This window comes from Hibiscus syriacus, unplaced genomic scaffold (genome assembly GCF_006381635.1).
Source record: "Hibiscus syriacus cultivar Baekdansim isolate YM2019G1 unplaced genomic scaffold, ASM638163v2 tig00111027_pilon, whole genome shotgun sequence".
Taxonomy (NCBI): domain Eukaryota; kingdom Viridiplantae; phylum Streptophyta; class Magnoliopsida; order Malvales; family Malvaceae; genus Hibiscus; species Hibiscus syriacus.
Genome location: NW_024062960.1, coordinates 3,437,309 through 3,461,786, shown reverse-complemented (window position 1 = coordinate 3,461,786; position 24,478 = coordinate 3,437,309). Strand labels below are relative to the sequence as shown.

General features: G+C 36.7%; 2 protein-coding genes across 5 annotated transcripts; both read right to left on the bottom strand.

The window, feature by feature from the left end:
- Positions 1 to 11,219: 11,219 nt before the first annotated feature.
- On the bottom strand, positions 11,220 to 12,037 carry LOC120150944 (protein RESPONSE TO ABA AND SALT 1-like). Its single transcript, XM_039163522.1, has one exon. The coding sequence runs from the start codon at positions 11,952 to 11,954 to the stop codon at positions 11,220 to 11,222; it is 735 nt and encodes a 244-aa protein (XP_039019453.1). The 5' UTR covers positions 11,955 to 12,037.
- Positions 12,038 to 13,403: 1,366 nt separating this feature from the next.
- On the bottom strand, positions 13,404 to 22,641 carry LOC120151126 (phosphoinositide phosphatase SAC8-like). 4 transcript variants are annotated; one of them, XM_039163674.1, is made up of 20 exons: positions 22,368 to 22,639; positions 21,937 to 22,011; positions 21,684 to 21,811; positions 21,488 to 21,579; positions 21,343 to 21,400; positions 20,773 to 20,829; positions 17,158 to 17,191; positions 16,886 to 16,966; positions 16,699 to 16,805; positions 16,267 to 16,353; positions 16,086 to 16,163; positions 15,712 to 15,776; positions 15,218 to 15,316; positions 15,003 to 15,102; positions 14,768 to 14,876; positions 14,474 to 14,546; positions 14,283 to 14,376; positions 14,120 to 14,206; positions 13,912 to 13,978; positions 13,404 to 13,583 (listed from the first exon to the last, which is right to left on the bottom strand). In XM_039163674.1, exons 1-20 carry the CDS (start codon positions 22,516 to 22,518, stop codon positions 13,456 to 13,458), a joined length of 1,770 nt encoding a protein of 589 aa, XP_039019605.1. In that variant the 5' UTR covers positions 22,519 to 22,639; the 3' UTR covers positions 13,404 to 13,455. The 4 variants fall into 4 exon arrangements, 3 of the variants coding, with proteins under 3 accessions (XP_039019605.1, XP_039019607.1, XP_039019606.1); XM_039163676.1 differs by lacking the exon at positions 22,368 to 22,639 and adding an exon at positions 22,191 to 22,319; XM_039163675.1 differs by lacking the exon at positions 15,218 to 15,316 and having other exon boundaries at positions 22,368 to 22,641.
- Between the last annotated feature and the right edge of the window lie 1,837 nt (positions 22,642 to 24,478).

Sequence of the window (24,478 nt, the reverse complement as noted above, 5' to 3'; positions counted from 1 at the left end):
CACGTCTAAGGCTGAAGGTATCACATATTTGTCTAGGACCACGAGGGACATGTTGAAAACGTACATTCCATACTCTTTTTTCTAGCTCTCGGATGTGTAATATAATTGCAAGCTTGCCTTGCTGATCAACCCTACTTTTCATTAGGCGGAGGGCATGAGCATCCAGACTATCCAACTCCACCTCAAGCTGTATGATTCTTAAGTCCCAGGCACACAATATTCCAATATAAGTCACCCATAGTTCTGCCTCCAACATTGAGCATACTCCAATGTATTTATTTACTTTAATCCAAATATACTGAGAAATTCTAACGATAAATCTTTATATCTTTTGATTAAAAGTATTTTAATGGTAAAACTTGTGAATGGGGATGTAACTCAGATGGTAGAGCGATCGCTTAGCATGCGAGAGGTACGGGGATCGATATCCCCCGCATCTTCATTTATCATTTTTTCTCTATCTTACTTGTTCTGCTTTACCTTTTACGGAGTAGTAAAGAAGGAACCAATGAAAAAGATTACGTGCAAATGGTTTTTTTAAGTTCCCACCCATCTGAAGCAAAGGATTGAACCCTAACCAACTCTTCATAAAGCACCCTCGTCTCCCCCATCAACTTCTTTTTCACTTCGTTTTGCATAAGTTATCAGACTCATGGTCATCAAGCATAATTCAACATAGATTTTTCCGACCAGCATCACTGTTGGCTATCCCATCCAGTTCCTTGACAGTTCTCGTCATTCTACTTCCTTCTCCTGTTTCCTTTTCACCCAAAAATACTTGAAATGCTTTGGAAGATAATATTTTCCCTTGCACTTTGAACTCTGAAGATACTCTGATTTAACACTAAAACATGAGATGAAACTTCAATGGTGGAATGTTCTCGTCATTCGATACCTTCCATCTCCATTCTATTATTTTATCTTTTCGTACTTCCTACAGCGTCAATGTTTCTTGTATCCCAAGGGAGAACATTGTGCAGAAGATGAAACCATGGAAAACATCTGCAAAAGATGAAGTGGGATTTTCGATATTTTTTTTAAAGTTTTCTTGCCTTTAACCTCAAGCACGTAGTGGAATACTAGAGTATCTTCCATGTATGCTATAACTATATCTATTTTAAATCAAGGGTAAACTACGTATTTAGTCACCCAACTATCACTTTGATTCTGTTTTGGTCATTCAACTATTTTTTCCCCAAGATAATACCCTTCGGTTTTGGTCACTCAATTTTTTTCAAAATTTGGGATAGTAATGACTTTTTTGGACAATTGATAAGATGTGATCCCAGGAACTTTCAAATAAACTCGTTGCATTGATATATGACACTCTTTTGGCGACTTCAGAATTTTGGATTCTTTAACGATTTATGTTAAATATGTTTATTGATTATATATGCTTATTTGAATGTTCAATCCAGTCAGGGATGTAGCTCAATTGGTAGAGCACTCGCTTAGCATGCAAGAGGTATGGGGATCGATACCCCGAATCTCCATCTTTTTTCCATTTTTTTCTCTTTTACTTACTTTTTTTTTTCTTTGGTGAATGAAAGATTACAAGCTTCTAGAGCAAAATTAAGCTAAAGCTCCATCTTCATGGAGCAGACTTGACACAGTAGGTGGCATGATAGGGAGACAGTGTACATCTAAGTTTGAAGGTATCACATATTTGTCTAGGACCACGAGGGACATGTTGAAAACGTACATTCCATACTCTTTTTTTCTAGCTCTAGGATGTGTAATATAATTGCAAGCGTGCCTCGCTGATCAACCCTGCTTTTCATTAGACGGAGGGGATGAGCATCCAGACTATCCAACTCCACCTCAAGTTGTATGATTCTTAAGTCTCGGGCACACAATATTCCAATATAAGTCACCCATAGTTCAGCCTCCAACATTGAGCATACTCCAATGTATTTATTTACTTTAATCCAAATATACTGAGAAATTCTAACGATAAATCTTTATATCTTTTGATTAAAAGTATTTTAATGGTAAAACTTGTGAATGGGGATGTAACTCAGATGGTAGAGCGATCGCTTAGCATGCGAGAGGTACGGGGATCGATATCCCCCGCATCTTCATTTATCATTTTTTCTCTATCTTACTTGTTCTGCTTTACCTTTTACGGAGTAGTAAAGAAGGAACCAATGAAAAAGATTACGTGCAAATGGTTTTTTTAAGTTCCCACCCATCTGAAGCAAAGGATTAAACCCTAACCAACTCTTCATAAAGCACCCTCGTCTCCCCCATCAACTTCTTTTTCACTTCGTTTTGCATAAGTTATCAGACTCATGGTCATCAAGCATCATTCAACATAGATTTTTCCGACCAGCATCACTGTTGGCTATCCCATCCAGTTCCTTGACAGTTCTCGTCATTCTACTTCCTTCTCCTGTTTCCTTTTCACCCAAAAATACTTGAAATGCTTTGGAAGATAATATTTTCCCTTGCACTCTGAACTCTGAAGATACTCTGATTTAACACTAAAACATGAGATGAAACTTCAATGGTGGAATGTTCTCGTCATTCGATACCTTCCATCTCCATTCTATTATTTTATCTTTTCGTACTTCCTACAGCGTCAATGTTTCTTGTATCTCAAGGGAGAACATTGTGCAGAAGATGAAACCATGGAAAACATCTGCAAAAGATGAAGTGGGATTTTCGATATTTTTTTTAAAGTTTTCTTGCCTTTAACCTCAAGCACGTAGTGGAATACTAGAGTATCTTCCATGTATGCTATAACTATATCTATTTTAAATCAAGGGTAAACTACGTATTTAGTCACCCAACTATCACTTTGATTCTGTTTTGGTCATTCAACTATTTTTTCCCCAAGATAATACCCTTCGGTTTTGGTCACTCAATTTTTTTCAAAATTTGGGATAGTAATGACTTTTTTGGACAATTGATAAGATGTGATCCCAGGAACTTTCAAATAAACTCGTTGCATTGATATATGACACTCTTTTGGCGACTTCAGAATTTTGGATTCTTTAACGATTTATGTTAAATATGTTTATTGATTATATATGCTTATTTGAATGTTCAATCCAGTCAGGGATGTAGCTCAATTGGTAGAGCACTCGCTTAGCATGCAAGAGGTATGGGGATCGATACCCCGCATCTCCATCTTTTTTCCATTTTTTTCTCTTTTACTTACTTTTTTTTTCTTTGGTGAATGAAAGATTACAAGCTTCTAGAGCAAAATTAAGCTAAAGCTCCATCTTCATGGAGCAGACTTGACACAGTAGGTGGCATGATAGGGAGACAGTGTACGTCTAAGTTTGAAGGTATCACATATTTGTCTAGGACCACGAGGGACATGTTGAAAACGTACATTCCATACTCTTTTTTTCTAGCTCTAGGATGTGTAATATAATTGCAAGCGTGCCTCGCTGATCAACCCTGCTTTTCATTAGACGGAGGGCATGAGCATCCAGACTATCCAACTCCACCTCAAGTTGTATGATTCTTAAGTCTCGGGCATACAATATTCCAATATAAGTCACCCATAGTTCTGCCTCCAACATTGAGCATACTCCAATGTATTTATTTACTTTAATCCAAATATACTGAGAAATTCTAACGATAAATCTTTATATCTTTTGATTAAAAGTATTTTAATGGTAAAACTTGTGAATGGGGATGTAGCTCAGATGGTAGAGTGATCGCTTAGCATGCGAGAGGTACGGGGATCGATACCCCCCGCATCTTCATTTATCCTTCTTTTCTCTATCTTACTTGTTCTGCTTTACCTTTTACGGAGTAGTAAAGAAGGAACCAAGGAAAAAGATTACGAGCAAATGGCTTTTTTAAGTTCCCACCCATCTGAAGCAAAGGATTGAACCCTAACCAACTCTTCATAAAGCACCCTCGTCTCCCCCATCAACTTCTTTTTCACTTCGTTTTGCATAAGTTATCAGACTCATGGTCATCAAGCATCATTCAACATAGATTTTTCCGACCAGCATCATTGTTGGCTATCCTATCCAGTTCCTTGGTTCTTCTCGTCATTCTACTTCCTTCTCATGTTTCTTTTTCACCCAAAAATACTTGAAATGCTTTGGAAGATAATATTTTCCCTTGTACTCTGAACTCTGAAGATACTCTGATTTAACACTAAAACATGAGATGTAACTTAGATGGTGGAATGTTCTCATCATTCGATACCTTCCATCTCCATTCTATTATTTTATCTTTTCGTACTTCCTACAACGTCAATGTTTCTTGTATCCCAAGGGAGACCATTGTGCGGAAGATGAAACCATGGAAAACATCTGCAAAAGATAAAGTGGGATTTTCGATATTTTTTTTTAAGTTTCTTTAAAGTTTTCTTGCCTTTAACCTCAAGCACGTAGTGGAATACTAGAGTGTCTTCCATGTATCCTATATACTATATCCATTTTAAATCAAGGGTAAACTACGTATTTAGTCACCCAACTATCACTTTGATTATGTTTTGGTCATTCAACTATTTTTTCCCAAGATAATACCCTTCAGTTTTGGTCACTCAATATTTTTTCAAAATTTGGGATAGTAATGACTTTTTTGGACAATTGATAAGATGTGATCGCAGGAACTTTCAAATAAACTCGTTGCATTGATATATGACACTCTTTTGGCGAATTCAGAATTTTGGATTCTTTGACGATTTATGTTAAATATGCTTATTGATTATATATGCTTATTTAAATGTTTAATCCAGTCGGGTATGTAGCTCATATGGTAGAGCGCTCGTTTAGCATGCGAGAGGTATGGGGATCGATACCTCGCATCTCCAATTCTTCACTATTTCTTGACTTTTTTACTTGCTAATCTTCTAATTTTATGCTTGGAAAAAGTAAAGAATATGAAGCCAGAGAAAAGAACACCTTCTGTTTGAGATCTCAATGACGAGTATGATCCGTCCAACATGGATACCTTGTATGCCGAGGGCATCACATCATCCAATGAACTCTCTTGTATGGAATTCTGTTTTTTCTAATAGAACGAGAAATTGCTATTGATGGTTATCAGTATGATCCATTAACAAGGTTAGCTATATTCTTCTAGCCTATGCTTAAATTGTTCACTTTATTTCTGGGAATAGATATACAACTTGTACAGTTAATTTATAATATTCCTCGGTGCTTAACTGGTGCATCATAGGACAATTTCATATATGCATTCATCTTGCTTTTAATCAACAGGTAGCAGCTTAATAGATTACATCCCAGTAGCCATAGGAAATACTGGAAGACATCGATATCGTCCTACTCTACGTCTCGTTCACCGAATATGTTGAGTTTTCATTAGACAGTAATGGAGTTCTTACAAACAAAATGTTGACAAGCTTGCAACTGTTTGAAAGTATAGTCACCCATCCAACCTTTGAGGAGAAGAGCTTCCTTCTATTACTCAACAAGTTCGAACAGGTTCTTTCACTCAGATGTGAATGGTTTCATTAGTTCAATGGTGGGTCAAGATAAACCACTAAGGCAGACATCTAGTATTGATACCAAGGCCATCATCATATGAAGGGCAAGAAGGATCCAACATAACTACACCAGTAAAGGCAATGTAAATCACACTGAGACGAGAACAGATGAGGGGAAAATGTGTAAAGGAATAAGTTTTGTAGTAATTTTCAATGAATAATTTTTCACACTTATCATTGATAGATGATTGAAATTATATACAATAGTTATACAACTAAGAAAAGGAAACAAGTAAAACATAAGGCAAAAACTAAGCTATTGTTACAAAATACAATCCTGGAAATCAGCCTTAAAACCATTCTCCAAATATAGAAAAATTGACAGAATATTGGCCATGATTTTCGGCTATACATGGTCTGTTTTGGTTTGATTAGAATCATCACATGTTTCCCTTATACGCCCCCGCAAGATTGAGCTTCCATCGGCAAGACCAATCTTGTTACGAAGCAATTCCGTGCGCGGTTTCGACAATGGTTTTGTTAACAGATCAACCAATTGATCTTGAGTATGGACATGTTTAACTTGGAGGCTTCCTTTTTGCACTAAGTCACGCACAAAATGAAGGTCGATCTGAATATGTTTTATGCGCGAGTGATTTACTAGGTTAAAGCTGAGATGGGTGGCTCCAAGTTTATCACATAGCAGCTGGGGAGATTCTTTAATTGGAAAAAATAGTTCCTTGAAAAGAGTAGACAACCACATTGTCTCGGAAGCCGCATTAGCTAATGTCCGATATTCAACCTCAGTTGAGGAGCGCGTAACAACCCTTTGTTTCTTTGAGCTCTAAGAAATAGGATTAGGGACCAAAAAACTAATACAGGCAGAGGTTGATCTAGAGCATGAAAAGAATCATGAAGTAAAGAAATATGGGGTTCGAAATTACCTGGGAGGACGTGATAATGGCAGGAGGACCTTCCGTAAGGTGAGATGGTGCTGATGCGCATGAAGGAACTGCAGGTTGCTGAACACCAAAAAAAAGAGGAATGAGGGTCTGAGGGTCAGGGGTGTTTTCGAGTGAGGCGGAAAGGACATGTTGAAGGGTGTTGGAGTGGTGTTTGGTCTCATCAAACAACACGTGTCGTGAAAAGAAGAGTTTTTTGGTTTGTGGTTCAAAGCACTTGTACGCGTTTTGAGTTGGTGAATAACCAAGAAAGATACATGCTTTCGATCTGGGCTGTATTTTATTTGAGTTATAGGGTCAGGTGAGGGTATAACAAAGGCAACCAAATTTTTTTAATTTTAAATAATTTGGATTTTTAATCAAAAAGAGCTTCAAATGGTGATTTGTTGTGAAGAAGGGGCGTGGGCTGTCTATTTATGAGGTAAGAGGCTGTTTGAAAGCCATGAGGCCAATAAGAAAAATCAAGATTTTCATCATGAAGAAGCGTAAGGCCTGTTTCAATGAGGTGACGGTGACGACGTTCAAAAACAACATTTTGTTGCGGGGTTTTTGGAGCAGTGGTGTAGTGAGTTATTCCATGAAGTGAGAGATATGATTTAAAAGCAATATACTCACCACCATTGTCTGAATATAGTGTTTTGATTGATTTTTGAAAGCGAGTTTCAATAAACTTTTTGAAATGTGGAAAAATATGAGAAACACTGGATTTAGTGATCATTGGATAAAACCATATATATTTTGTATAATGATCGATAAAAATAAGGTAATATCGTGATCCATCAATGCCAGTATAACTAGCAGGACCCCACACATCCGTGTAAATCAGTTCAAGGGGCTCATGACTTTGAAGACTATTGACACGAAAGGGTTGTTGGTGAGCTTTATTAATGGAACATGAATGACATAGTGAAGACAAATTTTTATTGGATGAAATAGGAAGAGAAAAATTCTTGACAAGATGATGAACATTTTTAAGTGAAGGGTGCCCAAGACGCTTATGCTAACCATCAATAGAAGTCCGTTCATGCACATTAGCAACCTTTTTGGATGTCACCATTGAGTCCGGAAAGGTGTAGATGCCATTGTCACATGCTCCTTTTAGTAGAATCGCCCCCGTCATCTTGTCCTTCACAAGAAAATAGAAAGGGTGAAATTCAACAATGACATTGTTTTGTTTGGTGAGATGATGAACGGAAATTAAATTTTTGCAAAGGTTTGGAACACAAAGGGTATCACGCAATATAAAAGTGCGGTGAGGGTAGTGCAAAGACAAAGAGCCAATGTGTTAGACTGTCAAACCTGAACCATCACCGAGAGTTACTTCATCAGTTCCATCATATTCAGAATGAATAGATAAATTGGAAAGATCACCCGTGATATTATAAGAGGCGGTCGAATCAAGTAGCCAATTTTTGTCCTTTCTATTGGAAGAGGTGGCACAATTGATAGAAACATTCTGGGAGTTAAATTTCGGACAGTACTTTGCAATGTGTCCTAGCTGATCACAAAGTTGGCATTTGGGTTGATAACGTCGATTGGAATTGCTGGGCTTTCCAGAATTGTTGTTGGAGCGACGCCCATCACGTTGGGCTCCATGATTATTGCAGCCTGGGATGAAGCCTTGAGTTCCACGTGCAGCATCATTTTTCTTGAAGGACCAGGATTGATTTCCCCCTTGCGTAGACTGCTTCGTCTTCATGAAGTTTGCAGAAGAAACTAGTTGATGTGTTGCAGCTTCCATGCACCGTAGATAGGTTTCATGTCCAACCAGAAGGTCGTATAACTCCTCAAAGGCTAGTGAAGATTCTCGGGCTCTAATAGGCGCTGTTATTTCTCGAAAATATGGACCTAAACCATTCAACACATAAAGAGTTAGGTCATCATCCGAAATGGAATGATCAATGATGGCTATTTCGTCAGCCAAGGCCTTCACAGAGTGGAGATATTCGGTGATTGGCCAATTACCACGCTGAATTAGTGTGAGTTCTTCTTTTAACTGCATAGCACGAGTTCGAGATCGACTAGCATATAAATTTTTAAGCTTTTTCCAAACTTCATGGGAGGTCTTTGCCGTAGCAATAAAAGGGGTGATTGAAGAAGAGGTGGAAGCTAAAATAGCACTCAGGATTAGTTTATCTTGTCGGACCCAATGGGTCTTGTGCAGCGCATCAGCAACAGTACCAGCGGAAGAGGGGCACTAAAGGGTGCCTTCGACATAGTCGAGTAAATCGTAACCAATAAGAAGGGCTTCGAATTGAGCATGCCATTGAGGAAAGGTGGAGGGAGTTACTTTTTCATTGAGTTGAGCAGTAATGTTAAGAGCAATAAGTGGTTTATCAGTTACAGAAGAAGGTTGGGTATTGAGAGTAAAGATTGGATTTTAATCGGATGAGGAAGTCATGGGAATGGCTTGGATCGGGGACTCGGTAAAGATTAGCTCTCCTGATACCATGTAAAGGAATAAGTTTTGCAGTAATTTTCAATGAATAATTTTCCACACTTCTCATTGATAGATTATTGAAATTATATACAAAAGTTGTACAGCTAAGAAAAGGAAACAAGTAAAACATAAGGCAAAAACTAAGCTATTGTTACAAAATACAATCCTGGAAATCAGCCTTAAAACCATTCTCCAAATATAGAAAAATTGACAGAATATTGGCCATGATTTTCGGCTATACATGCTCTGTTTTGGTTTGATTAGAATCATCACATGCTTCCCTTAAAAAATGGTGGGCTGGGAGATAGCAGGATTATCCCACATAGTTCAGAAGGTCTCTCTATTTATGGAGATACCTTCGTTGGCTATCTTGTTTGTTATTGCTATGTTGAGTCACAACATTACCATAGCTATTGCAAATTAAAAGAGGAACATCAAAACCTATGTGACCTTTGCTCCAGGCAACACGTGCAGGGAAAGATAGAGAAATTTCAGAAGCTTTTATCCTGCAAATGATAAAACTTTGATCCTAGCACCTCTCTGCTCATTTGGTTGGGTTTTGAGATTGTTAGTATCTTCATTTAACCAATGTGTTTTTTTTGGGGGTGTGGTTGTGAAGTGATTATCTTCAAAGCAAAGGAAGGGGAAAAAGTCACGATATTAACGGAAATAAAAAAAATGTTGAGGTAAACAAATTGAGTAACATGTGGCCAAATAGAAACCATGTGGCACAAATAGGAGAAAAAAACCTTTAAAATAATATTGACTCAAAAGTTTCATGTGGGGATGTAGCTCAGATGGTAGAGCGCTTGCTTAGCATGCGAGAGGTATGGGGATCGATACCCCATATCTTCATTGTTATCCTTTTTGTTACTTACTACTGCTTCAGTTTTTATCGCGGAAGTTAAAGTGGTGCATCATTGGACAATTTCTTATATATTCATAGTGCTTAGCGTTTCATGTTTTCAATCAACAGGTACCAGTTAGCTTAATAGACTGCATCCCTGTAACCTCGGGGAGAAATGTAAATGGTCGGAAATGCTTGAAGACATCGATATCGTCCTATTCTACGTCTAGTTGACCGACTATGATGAGTTTCCATTACACAGTAATGGAGTTCTCACAAACAAAATGTTGACAAGCATGCAACTGTTTGAAAGTATAGTCAGTCACCTATCCAACCTTTGAGAAGAAGAGTCTCCTTCCATAATGAGCAAACTGATTCAGTATCCTTAAAAGAAAGTCTTTATTTAGTCCTTGTTCTTGGTGAGAACAGTTCACGCTAAACTTTTTCTACAGCTGCAGATTGGTTGGTATTTAATTTCCATTCAATGGGTAGAAATTATGGTAAATATTACATGGTGCTGTATAATATGCGTTGTTCATGTAAATATGATTTGCCACCATGGAAAAGCATGCAGGTGCAGGCATTGCCTGGCTCTCATGCTTGGTAATGTTTCCTAGCTACCTCAAGCAGCGGAGGAACCACCAAGGTCTCTTGAACCCTAACCAAGTCGTCACTAAGCACCCTTTAATTCAAACCTCATCTACTCCATCAACCTCTTCATCCATTCGCTTGGCTTTTGAGACAGGAAGTGAACCATGTCAGAGGGGAAAATCGAGTATTATGGAACAGATTTTCCGACCACACAAAACCTTTGCCCTCATCTTGTTGATATCATCGATGAGGGGCATATGATTCCAATGCCAAATCTTCTTGCAATCTACTTGGAGTAGTTTTTGCAGTGATATAAGGGATTCTCTTATTAGGTGCAGCAGCTTACTTGCAATAACATCCATGGCTTAAATGGTATTGCATGCTATGTTGAGTCACAACATTAACATACCATATATACCTACTTCAAATTAAAAATAAATAAAAAACAACACCAAAATCTTTGTGTCCTTTGCTCCAGGCAACAAATTTCATAAACCTGTCAAGATATTTTTACCATGCAAGCACCGGCTGTTTTACAAGTAACCTGTATACGGGATCAGTGTGTATGGAATGTTTCACAAGTAATTTGCATATGCGATCAGTGTGCGTATAGAATGTTTCACAAGTAATCTGTATATGCGATCAGTGTATAGAATGTCTGTAGATACAGGAATTGATGGAAGAGAACGGGTGGAAATTTTTATATATTTTAAATATATTTTTTATTTTTTATTCATAATCTATTTTTAACTCTTAAAATTAATATTTTATGATTTCGTCTCACGTAAAATAAATTTTATAAATTTGAATTCAGCCGTAACATAAAATCTTCTTCGTCTTCCTGTGTAGATATCTAAATAACTTGGTTGTATTAATTCAAAGTAGCAATGCAATCCTTAAACAAATACTTGCAAACGATATTAGCATACAATAATTATATACAAAAGTATGTCTATCTATCTATATTCCTTTCAAAACCATTCCATTCCTCTTTCTTACCACCTTTTGCAGCCCCAAATTCCTAAGCTCAAGGAACATTCGTGTCGCCCCCGTCAAAAACCTCACGTTCTGCTCCGGTTTCAGTATCTCCGCCACCTTCAATGTGATGCTCATCCTCAACAAATCAGCTCCGGCCACCACTTCCTCCAACGCCTTCCTCAACGTGGCCAGCGCAGCCGCCTCTTCTCTTACGCCCTCCGCCGCATCCATCCTCCGTGCTCTTTTCCTAACCATCTCGAGCAACGGAGGAGCCGCCAAGGTCTCTTGAACCCTAGCCAACTCTTCATTAAGCACCCTCTCTTCAACCCTCGTCTCCTCCATTAGCAGTCTTAACCTCTGGCTTTGCTCTCGAGATAGGTCTTGAACCGATTCGGACACGAGCCTCAACGCGTACCCGGGCTTGAAACCCGTTATCCAAAGAGTGGCACACTCCAAGGAAGTGAACCATGTCGGAGAAAAAACAAGGAAAACATTGCGTTGCGCTAAGCGAGCTTTTTCCTCGAAGTACTGTTGGTAGTGGGAGAGCACTCGTTTTATAAGGTCCTTGAGATCATCTTCTTGTGATTCATTACGTTGTTGAACTGAGAGTAACTCTTCCAGGTAATGCTCATGGCGGACCATCCAACCCTCGAAGAATGCATTAAACGATCCACCACCGCCGCCGCCGCCACTGGTTCCTGCTGAACCTGAACTCATATCAACAAAAAGAAAAGAGAGAGAGAAAAAGAATGAAATGTCAGTGGAGAAAAGAGCAAAACATGGTGGAGGTGATCAATTCAGGGTTTCGGAAAAGGAAGTTTAATGGGAGACGTATGAAAATTTGGCGTGAAATACAGGTAAGGGGGATGCATTACCTTATATAATTACTGTTTGTCTTGAAGTTTGAAAGAGAGAGAAACAAAGGGGATGAATAGAGGCCATTTTTGGTGTTAAAAGACAACCGACTGAGCAGACAAAATGAGAGAAAGGCATGCATGCACGGATTGAGAATCGGGGGGGAAGGACAGGTTTCGGTGAGTTTTGTTTCCTAGTGATGTGTTCTTGAGCAGCACGTTTAGCACATGTCGAAAATTGAATCCATGAGAAGGAAGAAAAGCTTAGAGAAACAATTTAGATATACGAAATGGAGGATTAGGGTGGATTTGGAGAAGTGGGGTTTAGGGTGTAGGTGGTGTTAACAAGGAGAAAGACACGTTTGTTGAAAAGTGCGAGGTGGAGGGACAAGAAGGAGACAAGTAAGAAGTTGATGCCAACTCATTATTAGACTTTTATTTATTGTTTCAGTTTCTTATATGGAATTGTGGACCAAGGGAGGGAGGGTTGCTTGGGTTTTCAGGGTTCAATGGTGGATGGAACAACATAGCGGCGATTGCAGATGAATGCAGTTAGTGTTATTTTTTTCAGCTACGTCGCCAATGCGGCGGTTCTAGCTCTTGCTGGTCGATGGTGTCCACGGTAAACAATCATGGCTGACGAGTCGCCTACTTAATTTACTTCACTGTAATCCGAGTCGCATCTTTCTGAATGGATGATATGGGTTTTGGTTTTAATAGTTCGAAACTCTCTTGGTCTTAAGAAAACCCTAAAGTACACTATATTTTTATTGTATTTACAGTTTTTGTGTATTTACTTTGATAATTTCATTTGAAAAATATTAAATAAATTATCAGAGTGATAATAACAGTTTGTTCTTCGTAGAATAATAGTTTTGAAACTATTTATTTAAATAATATAAGTAATATAAAGTATTTTAAGGTTTTTCTAAGAAAGATTTGTGTAAATGTTTTAATTAGAATAATTTTATTTATAATTATTTCGATAAAAACTCTGCATTAAAAAGGATTTAAGAAAGATCAATATATGTTAACTATATATTATGAATACATTATAAATATAGAAGTATTAAATTATATTAATTTAAAGTTTAAAATCTAAATCTTAAATTTAAATTTTAAGGTAAAACGATAAAGGCACTAAAATCGTAATTTAAATTGAAGCATACTGTGAATTATTTGGTTGAAATTGAAATTTCTGTTCGAAACATAAACCAAATCATGGTTTGATTTTTGAGTTTTTATTAACTTTTAACCCTAAGCCATGAATCAAATTATGATTTTAAATGGAATAAATTTTGATATCATACAAGAGCGCACACACATGTACATAGAGAGAGTTCAAATTGAAGCACAGTGGTAGTTTACAACAGGCGACACAAGCGAGGCCTAGAACAAAACTGCCTTCCATTAGTTCTGACTAAAGCCATCACTCCAGCAGTCATTCCAGCCAACACAAAGGAAGTCACATAATGCTGTGCGTTTCGACCCGCTGCAGATGTTTTTACATTTTTAGCAAACAAAATTTTTAAAAAAATTGGGTAAAATTATATTTCGGTACTCGAAATGTAAAATTTTGTGAAATTTGGTACCTGAACTTGACGTCAAAGTTCAATTTGTTATCTAAAAGGGTTTTTTTTAAAATTTGAACTCGAATTTGATTTTTTCAATATAAATTTGGAAATTTCAGGTATCAATTTGAAACAAGAAGTCAAGTTCAGGTACTTAATTACCAAGTTCATGCATCAAAGTATATATTAACCCGAAAAAGATGTTTCAACATTGACTTGGCAACCAAGGAACTTAGAAAGAAGAGATACCTTGCTGAATTGAGAAGGTTGTCAGTGTCAAACCACCTATCACCAAAGCTGAAGCCACTGGAAGATACTGTAATTTCAATTAATCCAAGGCCTTATAATTAGGTCGTTGTAATGACAAGTAACCATCCAAGAAGCAATTCAATGAAATAACAGAGATTCTTTTACATGAATATTTTGATTGAGTACTAATGGGAAACGATGAACTTACAGAGAATGATTCGAAACTATTAAGCTGGAATGGTGAAGGGTTACTTTTGCTGACAGTATAACGACCACTTACAAGATCCAATGCATCCTGAAAATTTTAATACAATTTTCATCAATTTTATTATTCATTTCATTGATTGAGGAAGATGAAAGAGGCAGCTTGCCTGCCGAATTCCATCGTGAAAATTGTTCATATAGTATCTTGATAATGCACTCATTCCATCCTTTATAAGTCCAGCAACCGTCTGTTTGCCATATCTGCAGAAATACAAAAACATACAGATATGTTAACAACGAAATGGATAAAAATGGGTACTGATTCTTTGCAAACAGTGACTTCAAAGTCCATGTATACCTAACAAGGTCCCCTTTAAGAGCATGAGTTCCAGCATATTCAAGACTTATCTCATCACCTTGCTCAGCCCACACTAACATAAATAAGGGAAGCATTAAAGGTGAATAAAAAGACACTAAGGCTTTGCTTGGTATGAAGGATGGACATGAGGAAGGATGGAAAATTAGTTTATCACATGGTTATGATTCATAACCACTTTCTTCTTTGAATTTTAACCAATTCATTAACAATTTTCCATCCTTCATACCAAGCAAAGCCTTAATCCTAAACAAGACGGAAAGTTAAATAACATACGTGTTCTGAACTTTAAATAATCTTCCGGGAACATAGAAATGGTTTCATTAGAAGTATATACTCCTAGCCTTTGCAATTGGATATTTAAAGTCTTCTGAGCGAAATAATTCTGTTCAACAGAACAAAGAAACAAAGCTTGTTACAAGTATAATAAAAGGTTCGCTGGTCAACATGGATATTTCTTCTTCATGCAATATATGCGGTAACAAACAAGATGACACATTTTTTCACAAACCTGGGTCACATTTGTACGATCAAGGCAATCAATGCAGTTGGATCTGATAATTCCTTTCTGCTCCTCCAGGATCCTGCCATCCGTGTCTATGAGGAAGTATCTGCTCAGCTGGAATAGTGATAGTTAAACACAGTAATCTGGATAGCAAGTACTATGATCATGGCATACTCTAATCAATTAATTACATGTAAAACATTTCATTTCGTTCTTCGTACCCTTGCTTTTCATATTCCTCGGAGATTTGATCATATAGAATTTGCAGGTTATCAAAGTTTGAGCTCCCACAAACATGATGAAAGTCAAATGATACATACCTGCAGAACAAACATGTCAAAGAAGATCACAAAAAGAGGCAAGTTTCAGAAAGAAGCAAAAGATCTTAACTAAGGAAACACGTTCATTACTTTCCACAGAAAGAAGTTGCCTTTTTTTTTTGGTGTGTGGGGGGGGGGGGGGCTTTACGAAGATATGCACTATCATGGAGTGATAGAATCTAGGTACTATCAAAAGTGTGTCAAGTGAAAGAATATTCACAACCAAAAATAGGCAAACAGATATTTGGAATAATCAATGGTTATTATTCGTGGAAAATCTTGGAAAGAAATACCAAAAAAGACAGCAACAGTTATCTAGAAGCAGCAAGTACACAACTACTGAAAACTCTGTAGCAAATTTATATATTTAAACATTTAAGAATGTAGAATGTCACCTCACATTTGGAAGCTTTTGCATCTCAGCCGCATATGAAGCACTTAGTTGACCTTCATCACCATGCTACAATATTGAAATCAATGAAAGATGAAACATTTGCTTAGTTAGAAGTATAAAAAAATAAGTTTTGTATAAAAAGAGTCGAAGCTTGTTTACATAATGACGTTAATACTAAAAGCTTTCTATTGTTCCATACATTTGAATCAGACAGGCAAATATGTAATAATTACTATTTTTGCAGAACATGGATTAGTTTGTAAAATGTAATTATGTGCAGCAGGTTTTGACAACCATTTTCCAAAAGATATGCAAAATCAAATTGCATGGTAGATTTTTGCTTGATTACAAAGGTAAGGGAGAATGGAAACATACTTTATCAGTCAGATCCAGTGCTATAATTTCTCCATATCTTTGAAAAAGATCATTGAAATGGCGCTCCACAATCTGTGGCTGGAATGAGAGTTGAAAGTGCAGAAACACTAAAATGTTAGCACCAGTTTCAGTGAAAATGAAAAAATAATAATAATTGCTGCATTTTCAAGCAAAAGTCTACCGTCTGCTCATGATTAATAATTCTAAGCCGTGGTTTGTAGCTTAAATCAACAATCTGCTCCCAAAGCAGTGGAATAGAGCCTCGTATCTGAGATGCAGAAAGGAAAATAGCTTCAAAAAATGACAGAAGTTACTTCTCTTTTGTTTAGAAAATTAAATTTAATCTACATGTGAATTTAAAAACGGATGTACTTTATTTTAAACATAAACCAGATTGTGCTAAATATTGATGGAAGCACAAGAATTATGGATCAGAAAGTTTAACAGAACATCCAGAAAAGACAAGTTGTATGATACTTCCTTCTTTGACAAATAAAATAACCATGAAGCTAAGATAGATCAAAGTATCCAATATACTTTATAAGGAAAAAGAGAATTTGGAAATTAGTAATTGATCAGCTTTCTGAAGTCACATGCGAGATTGTAAACAAACCTGCAATGATGAACACCTGAAACCTTCAAACTCCAACAACTGTTCTGTTTCAATGAAGTTAGCAGTGTCTCCTTCAAGATTAGCTCCCCTTCTCCACATCCGTGTTCCTGTAAAACCATATTTTTAAAGCTTCTTATATATAGAAACATTATTAATGAAAATAATAAGTCATCCAAAAACATTTTACCCAGACGTCTTGTACACCTCCTTGAAAGTAAAGTAAATGTGGCAGGTGAATTCTTCAACTTTAGCTGAGCGACTTGGAAACTTAAACCTAAGTTAAGTGAAACACAAAAATATATTTTCCAAGAAAATATAAAATAAAATGTGCAAGAAAGTTCTCTTGAATATTCATGATAAGTAGAAATGGTGATCTGTTCATGCCTATAAATGCACATGTACAGGCCACACACATGCAGATGAGTTCAAAAGCATGAGGAAGAAAGACTTTAAGGATATTTCCTTGTAGAAGAGGAATAATGAACCGATCAAGCTGCCAGAGAAAATGCAATTAGTCAAAAAGGTTGAGGAAAGAAAGAAATAAAGGAATTTTATGATTCTATGTGAAAAGTTCTCATCATTTCTCAATATTTTGGAGTTCTTTCTTAGAACAAAATTATAAAGCATTTTGGTATGGCTAACAAAGAAATAAAGGAATTTCTTAAAGGTTGAAGAAAGCGTTTGGTTTCAAAGAGCAAGAACGAGATGGATCAAAGGAGGGGACAGAAATACTAGATTTTTCCACTTGTGTGCACTAAACAGAAACAGGAGAAATGCAATTACTAGTCTGAAGATTAATGGGACTGTAGTTTCAGACCCGTCTCTGATCAAGACTCACATTTCTGATTTTTTTAAGACAGCTTTTAATTCCATTTCTACAATGGAAGTGGAGAACTTATTTCTGGATTTTTCTAAACTGTCAAGGGAACAATCTACAAAAATAGAGGAGAAGTTTTCAGAACAGGAAGTTTGGCAAGCTATAGCATCCTCGGACAGTTCTAAATCTCCTGGTCCGGATGGCTTTACAATGGGTTTCTTCAAGAAATGCTGGCCAGTTTTAAAGGAGCAAGTACTGGAATTTTTCAACGATTTTTATTTCGGAAGGATGTGGGAGCATGGAGTAAATCACGCCTTTATTACCCTAATTCCGAAAATTTTAAATCCGGAAAGTGTTGAAGACTATCGACCAATTAGCCTTGTAGGAAGTTTGTATAAGATCCTATCAAAAGTTCTATCCAAGAGACTTAGCAGCTGTGTTGGTGACATTATTAGCCCTTTCCAGTTTGCGTTTATACCAGGGAGACAATTGTTGGATTGTGCATTTGTTGCAAATGAAGGGATCGATTATTGGAGAAAACAAGGTCTACAAGGGGTTGTTTTCAAAGTTGACTTTCGCAGAGCATATGATTCTGTTGAATGGCCGATTTTGAACAGAGCAATGAAGGAGATGGGCTTTGGTACAAGATGGTGTTCGTGGATCTCACAGTGTATCTCCTCTGCTTCGGTTTCGGTTCTGGTGAACGGTTCCCCTTCGGAAGAGTTTACTATGGCTAAAGGACTAAGACAAGGTTGTAGTCTCTCTCCGCTCTTATTTAATATTGTAGGTGAGTTGCTGCATTTGATGCTAGACAAAGCAGTTGATAAAGGACTTTTCCAAGGTTTTGTGATTGGGAATTCTGTGGATTCACTTCGGTTATCTCATCTTCAATTTGCCGACGATCTCATCATTTTTTGCCAAGCTTCACTTACTCAGATTAAAAATGTCAAAAGGGTGCTGAGGATTTTCAGTATTATGGCGGGGTTGCATCTAAACTTAAAGAAGAGTAAACTGTATGGTGTCAACGTTGATGAGGATATTTTATCAGACTGGGCAGTGGAAGTGGGCTGCTCTGTTGATCGTTTTCCCGTAGATTATTTGGGTCTTCCAATCGGTGCTAAGAAGAATTCTGAAGCTTTATGGGATCCTGTCCTTAAAAATTTCAATTCAAAACTAGCGGGGTGGAAAGCTTCTTCTCTGTCCTTGGCTGGCAGGACAGTTCTATTAAAGTCAGTGTTGACTTCACTGCCAACATTTTTCCTATCTTTCTTTAAAATGCCTTGCAAAGTTGGGAATAAATTAAACTCCTTAATGGCCAGATTTTTATGGGGTGACAGTGTGGAAAAAAGGAAGATCCACTGGGTTAGTTGGGATACAGTGTGCAAACCAATGAACAGTGGTGGCCTTGGGGTTCTTGACTTGAATATTTCTAATCGGGCATTATTGGGGAAATGGGTGTGGAAGTTCGCAAATGAAAAGGATTCCATATGGAAAAAAGTGCTATGTAGTAAGCATAATATTAGTAGTAATACTATGTCTATTAGTAAGGTCATTTCTCCAAAATCTTCTTGGAATTTGAGAAGTATTGCTAATAATTTTTTGAAGAATGATTCGGCGGGTGAGTGTCTTAGATCTTTTTCGAAGTTGCAAGTAGGCAATGGTAAGTCCATATCTTTTTGGACTGATCCATGGGTGGATGGGGTTCCCTTAAAAATTCTTTTCCCTAGAATTTTTGCACTATCAACTAACAAATGGGGTAGGGTTGCTGATTTCGGAAGCTTTGAGTTGAATGGTTGGCAGTGGAACATTAATACTAGGAGGAATTTGTTTGATTGGGAATTGGAACAATGGGTGGATCTGATGATGAAATTAAAGGAATTAAAACTCACTGATTCGGTTGAAGATTTTCTCTCTTGGTCAGCAAGTGGTGATGGGTTATTCTCAGTGAAATCGTGCAGGAAAGCTCTTGGTAAGGAAGTTGGGGGTATTGAGTTGTGGTCAAAAGGGGTGTGGTTGGGTTTGTCTCCGCCTCGCGTAGAAGCCTTCCTATGGCAGTTAGCTCATCAGAAGGTTGCAGTTAAAATGGAGTTAGTTAAAAGAGGAATGTCCTTAGAAGAAGATGTACTCTGTCCTTTTTGCAAGGAACATGAGGAAACTGTGCAACACTTATTCATTTCGTGTTTTGTAGTTTGGGAACTATGGAATAAACTGGCAAGCTTCTGGGACTTGTCTATTGTGCTACCACAGGACCCTCCTTCCTTATTTAATTCGTGGGGGAGTTTGAGGTTGAATTCATTGATTTGGAAGTTTATCCCGGGAGTCGTTTTTTGGTCTATTTGGAAAGCAAGGAATGCGATTGTGTTTGAAGGATTAAACCTTGATAGGCTGTCTCTCTTTTTCCTTGTGAGATTTAGGTTATCTAAATGGTTCCTAGCCAAGTATCCTAAATTCCCTATTCAGGAAGATCTGCTAATTGGGGATCCATCACTAGCTGATGGTATTTCTGTTCCTAAACCTAAAGATTATGATGTCATTAGCTGGCTTCCTCCACCTGTTGATTTCTTAAAGATGAATGTTGATGGAGCTGTTAGGTTAAAAGACTCGATTGGAGGTATTGGAGGCATTTTAAGGGACTGGAATTGCTGCACTCTTCTGACTTTTTCTGAGAATATTGGTCAAGGTCCCCCACCAGTTGCAGAGTTAAAGGCTATTAAAAGAGGCATCGAAATTTTTTTAGCTTCAAGATGGTCTGCTGCTAGTAGATTGGTTGTTGAGAGTGATTGTAAGTCGGCAGTGGAGTGGATTCACACCCCGTCTTTGGCACCAGTTTTCATGTTGCCTCTGGTTAGAGAAATTCTGTTGATCCTTTCGGGAAAGGTGGTTTTAATTAGGTTAATTCCAAGGTCTTGTAATGGGGAGGCAGATAGTTTAGCAAAGCAGGGGATCGGTTGATTGTATGTTTTAGGTATAGTTCATTTTCCTATAGCTGTAGGTTCTTGAAGTAGCAGAAGTGGTTAAGTCTTATGTAAAAGCATCTGTTGTATTGTTAAGTCTTATGTAATCTGGTTTGGTAATAAAATGAGGCACTCTTTTCCTCCCTCCACTACTTGATCCTTTCTATTAGGAAAGGGTCAACTATGAGGGAGGTTTTTAACGAGGCTTCCTATTCCTATCAAAAAAAAAAAAAAAAAAAACAAGGAATTTCTAAAAGCATAGGAAAGCTGATAATTTTATAATGTAGATGGGATATAACTAACCTTGTACTCAATAAGTTCCTCCAAAAGATGTCTATTCCAAACAAATCGAGGATCAACCTGAAATATACAGAATATTGAAGTTAAAAATTGTTTGCAAGTACTGACTAGCCATAGATTGTACTATATTTCACATTACAATGTGGACTTCCATGCAACTGACATGAAGCTTCTCCAGTAAGCAAATATATTAATCTTTTATCAGAAAGGGAAACTCATTTAGGAATCACAAAATAACAATGGGCAAGTAAAGGTTTATGCATAACATAAAAGAAAAAAATTAAGGATTCCCATTTTTTCCTCCTGAACTAGTTCAGGATAGAGAAAATACATAAAAACGAGATTAAGGTACTTTGAGTGTTTGACTTCAAATGCAAAGAATCTCCAGAAACTACTAGTTGAAAACCTAAGCATATGAACCACATTTGCATGTTAAAACAGCAAGAGCTCACTTTGCAAGATTAAGGAACCAACATTAACATCAAAAAGTTTGGTGAAAACACCAGAACTGGATTTTTTAAAATTAAAAAAATTTGACAAGCTTTCCATGATGATCCAAGTATTGAAACTAACCTGCTGCCAAAATGGTTTGCTCATCCACCCTTCCATTAACTTAAATCTTCTCTGCAAGCTGATATATGCAATCAAATGCATCTTAAACTTAGTAATCAAGAAATTTAAATAACCTGAAGGCAAACTATACAGTAAAAGAGTTTACTTTACTGTTATATCTGTTTCATATGAATAGTACAATCCAGGAGTTGTTTCAACTGTTTTCAACAGAGTCATGAAGTAAGCTTCGTCTCTTTTCTGCTCAGAATAAGGTAAAAACATAATTTTATAAAGAAGGGTAGATATTAAGCATCACATTAGACGTCTATATAAACATTTAAACACAAGAATAAGAATGTTACTTCTTGAGAATTGGAAAACTTCAAAGCCTCATTGCAAGCCAGGAATTTCATAGATTCGACCCGGAAGACAGGGAAACCTAGAAAACTCCCAACTTCCTTTCTGGAAGTTATTACAAGTACATATGTTCCTGAATAAACGAATGAAGTTTTAAAAAAAAGAAGAAGAAGAAGAAAAGAAAAAAAAAAACTGACTTCAGTTTTATGACACAAACACAAAAACAGTAAATGATTATTTAATTTAATAATTTTGAACCTGCAAGCAATCTAATTGTCCCAGCCACACCATAAATGGTAGAGGTTTTGGATGGTTTTCCAGAAGAAGATGCCTCTGCAAAAAGCCAAAAAATAAAAAATAAATATTAGCTCTGAATCGAAGTTGTAGAAAATAAAATTATGGAGGAAATACCGCATTTAAGTTACCATCCCTAAAGATAACGAAATTAATCATTTTCATCCTGATTGAGAAAGTAACTACTAATCCATTTCATTTACGAGATATTTACTCACCGAGACTTCATCTACAAATGCTAAAATTTACGCTATTGGTAATTAATACCATAAAAACAAACAAAACAAAATATGGCGCGATCGGGAATCTTAAAATACAAGCCGTTCCGATTTCCAAACAAAGCTTAAGAATCCAGCAATGCTAACAAAACGAAAAGGGGGGGGGGAAGAACTTGCCAGATAGCGGCGCGATATTTCCTTGACGACGGCAAATCGAAAAGCCTTCACCAGGAGATTCGAGGGATTTAACCACTAACCTATCATCATATTCCAGCAACTCTAGTCGATCGTGGAGCTTGAAATTACCAGAAGAAGATCCGGTTTCCATCTCCGACAAGTATTTGATTACTTATTCTTTGGTTTTGATTGAAAGAAATGGAAAACAAAATCGCTGAAGGATTGATGATGATTTATGAAAAAGGAGAGAAATGAAGAAAAGTCATAATGAGTTAACGAACCCGTCAACCCAAAGAATCAACAAACACAGCTGCTTAATTAAGGCATATAATAGGACATTAGTAACCAGAAATGATCGTAATAAATGTAATCTCGCGTTGTACTTCCTAATAATTCAATGAAATAATAGTTCGTTTAATTCTGATATCAAGCCCTGAAGTTCTCTAACTATTGAAATTTAGTGTTTTATTTGTCTAATTTGAATATAAAAATTCAATTAATTTAAAATTTGAAATAAATAGAATTCATTAAGTGGCTTCAATGATAAATGAGATATTATTCTCTTTAGAAGACTTAAGAAATTACGTCTGCAAGGTTCGTGTGTTGTCAATAAATTAAGAAAAATCGTTAACAATTATTATTTTATAATCATCTCATACTATTAAAAAATAAATAAATTTAACAAAAAAAAGTCAATTAACAATCTCGCATAAATAGAGGGATTAAATTCATATGATTAAAAATAGATAGATAGGCCAATTGGTGTAATGAGACGATGTGTTAGATCCTTTAAACAATATTCAAAATTTAAATATGGATATTGTGAAAGAAGTAAATTTTATTTAGATGATCTATCTAATAATATATCTTTATAAATATTTGATCTGAATTAGTCGATTAATAAGTTAAATATAATTGGTTAAATAAATTATATTGATTAATTTCAACTCTGAAAAGTACAGGGACTGATGAAAAATTAGACCTAAAATTTAACAATATCTGATAAATTTGTTTATTACTGGTATGATCTTATCTTATAAGATCTTTGTCTTGACGCGGGGGCAATAATAAAGTAGTCCCGGGTGTAAGAGGAACAACTTACAATAATGCTTTATTGTTTAGTACACCTGGAATTTATCAAAATGACAAATCTCTCCCCCTTTCTAGGCAATAATAAAATGAGAAAATCGCCTCAGTGACCAAAAAAAAGTTATAATATACGATTTTAACCAACTTTTTTTGGATTTGCCAAAATGACCAACAAAATCGCAACGCGAAATAAAAATCGCAACGCGATCCCCAGAATCGCAAATCAGTTTCCAGAATCGCAACGCGATTCTTGAAAATCGCGATGCGATAGTACAAATTCGCATTGCGATTTTCCATAATCGCAACGCGAATATGAAAATCGCAACGCGAACACATAAATCGCAACGCGTATCCGTAAATCGCAACGTGTATCCGTAAATCGCAACGCGTATGGGTAAATCGCAATGCGTATCCGTATATCGCAACGCGTATCCGTAAATCGCAACGCGTATCCGTAAACCGCAACGTGTATCCGTAAATCGCAACGCGTATCCGTAAATCGCAATGCGTATCCGTAAATCGCAACGCGTATCCGTAAATCGCAACGATAATCCGTAAATCGCAACGCGTATCCGTAAATCGCAACGATAATCCGTAAATCGCAACGAGAATCTGTAAATCGCAACGATAATCCGTAAATCGCAACGAGAATCTGTAAATCACAACACTGAAATTTTGGGTATATAACACTGAAATCATAAACTAAATCCCTAAATCGCAACTCATTCCATCTCCATCTATCACTCTCTCCGGCGACATCCGTTCCTATATCCAACGACATCCTTCCCCATCCGGCAACAGGTCTTAGTTTCGCATCTCGTTTGTTTAGTTACAACCATGAAATCATCTAATGTTGATCATGTTTGGATAGATTTGTGTTTTGGAGGGTCATGGGATAATGTTAATGGTGTTTTACAATATATGCCTTTACCCATAAATCTTCAACTAAAATTGTCTTTACAAAAGTTAACTTATGAAACTCTAATGCTACGTGTTTCAAATAAATTGAATTTAGAGCCCCT

What these genes read in the sequence shown, in the direction of transcription:
- LOC120150944 (XM_039163522.1), bottom strand. Translation starts at nt 11,954, where the DNA reads ATGAGTTCAGGTTCAGCAGGAACCAGTGGCGGCGGCGGCGGTGGTGGA.
- LOC120151126 (XM_039163674.1), bottom strand. Translation starts at nt 22,518, where the DNA reads ATGGAAACCGGATCTTCTTCTGGTAATTTCAAGCTCCACGATCGACTA. An exon ending in TTATTTAAAGTTCAGAACAC is followed by an intron (nt 14,547 to 14,767) that starts GTATGTTATTTA and finishes TATTTATGTTAG; the next exon opens with TGTGGGCTGAGCAAGGTGAT. An exon ending in TTCACGATGGAATTCGGCAG is followed by an intron (nt 14,207 to 14,282) that starts GCAAGCTGCCTC and finishes TAAAATTTTCAG; the next exon opens with GATGCATTGGATCTTGTAAG.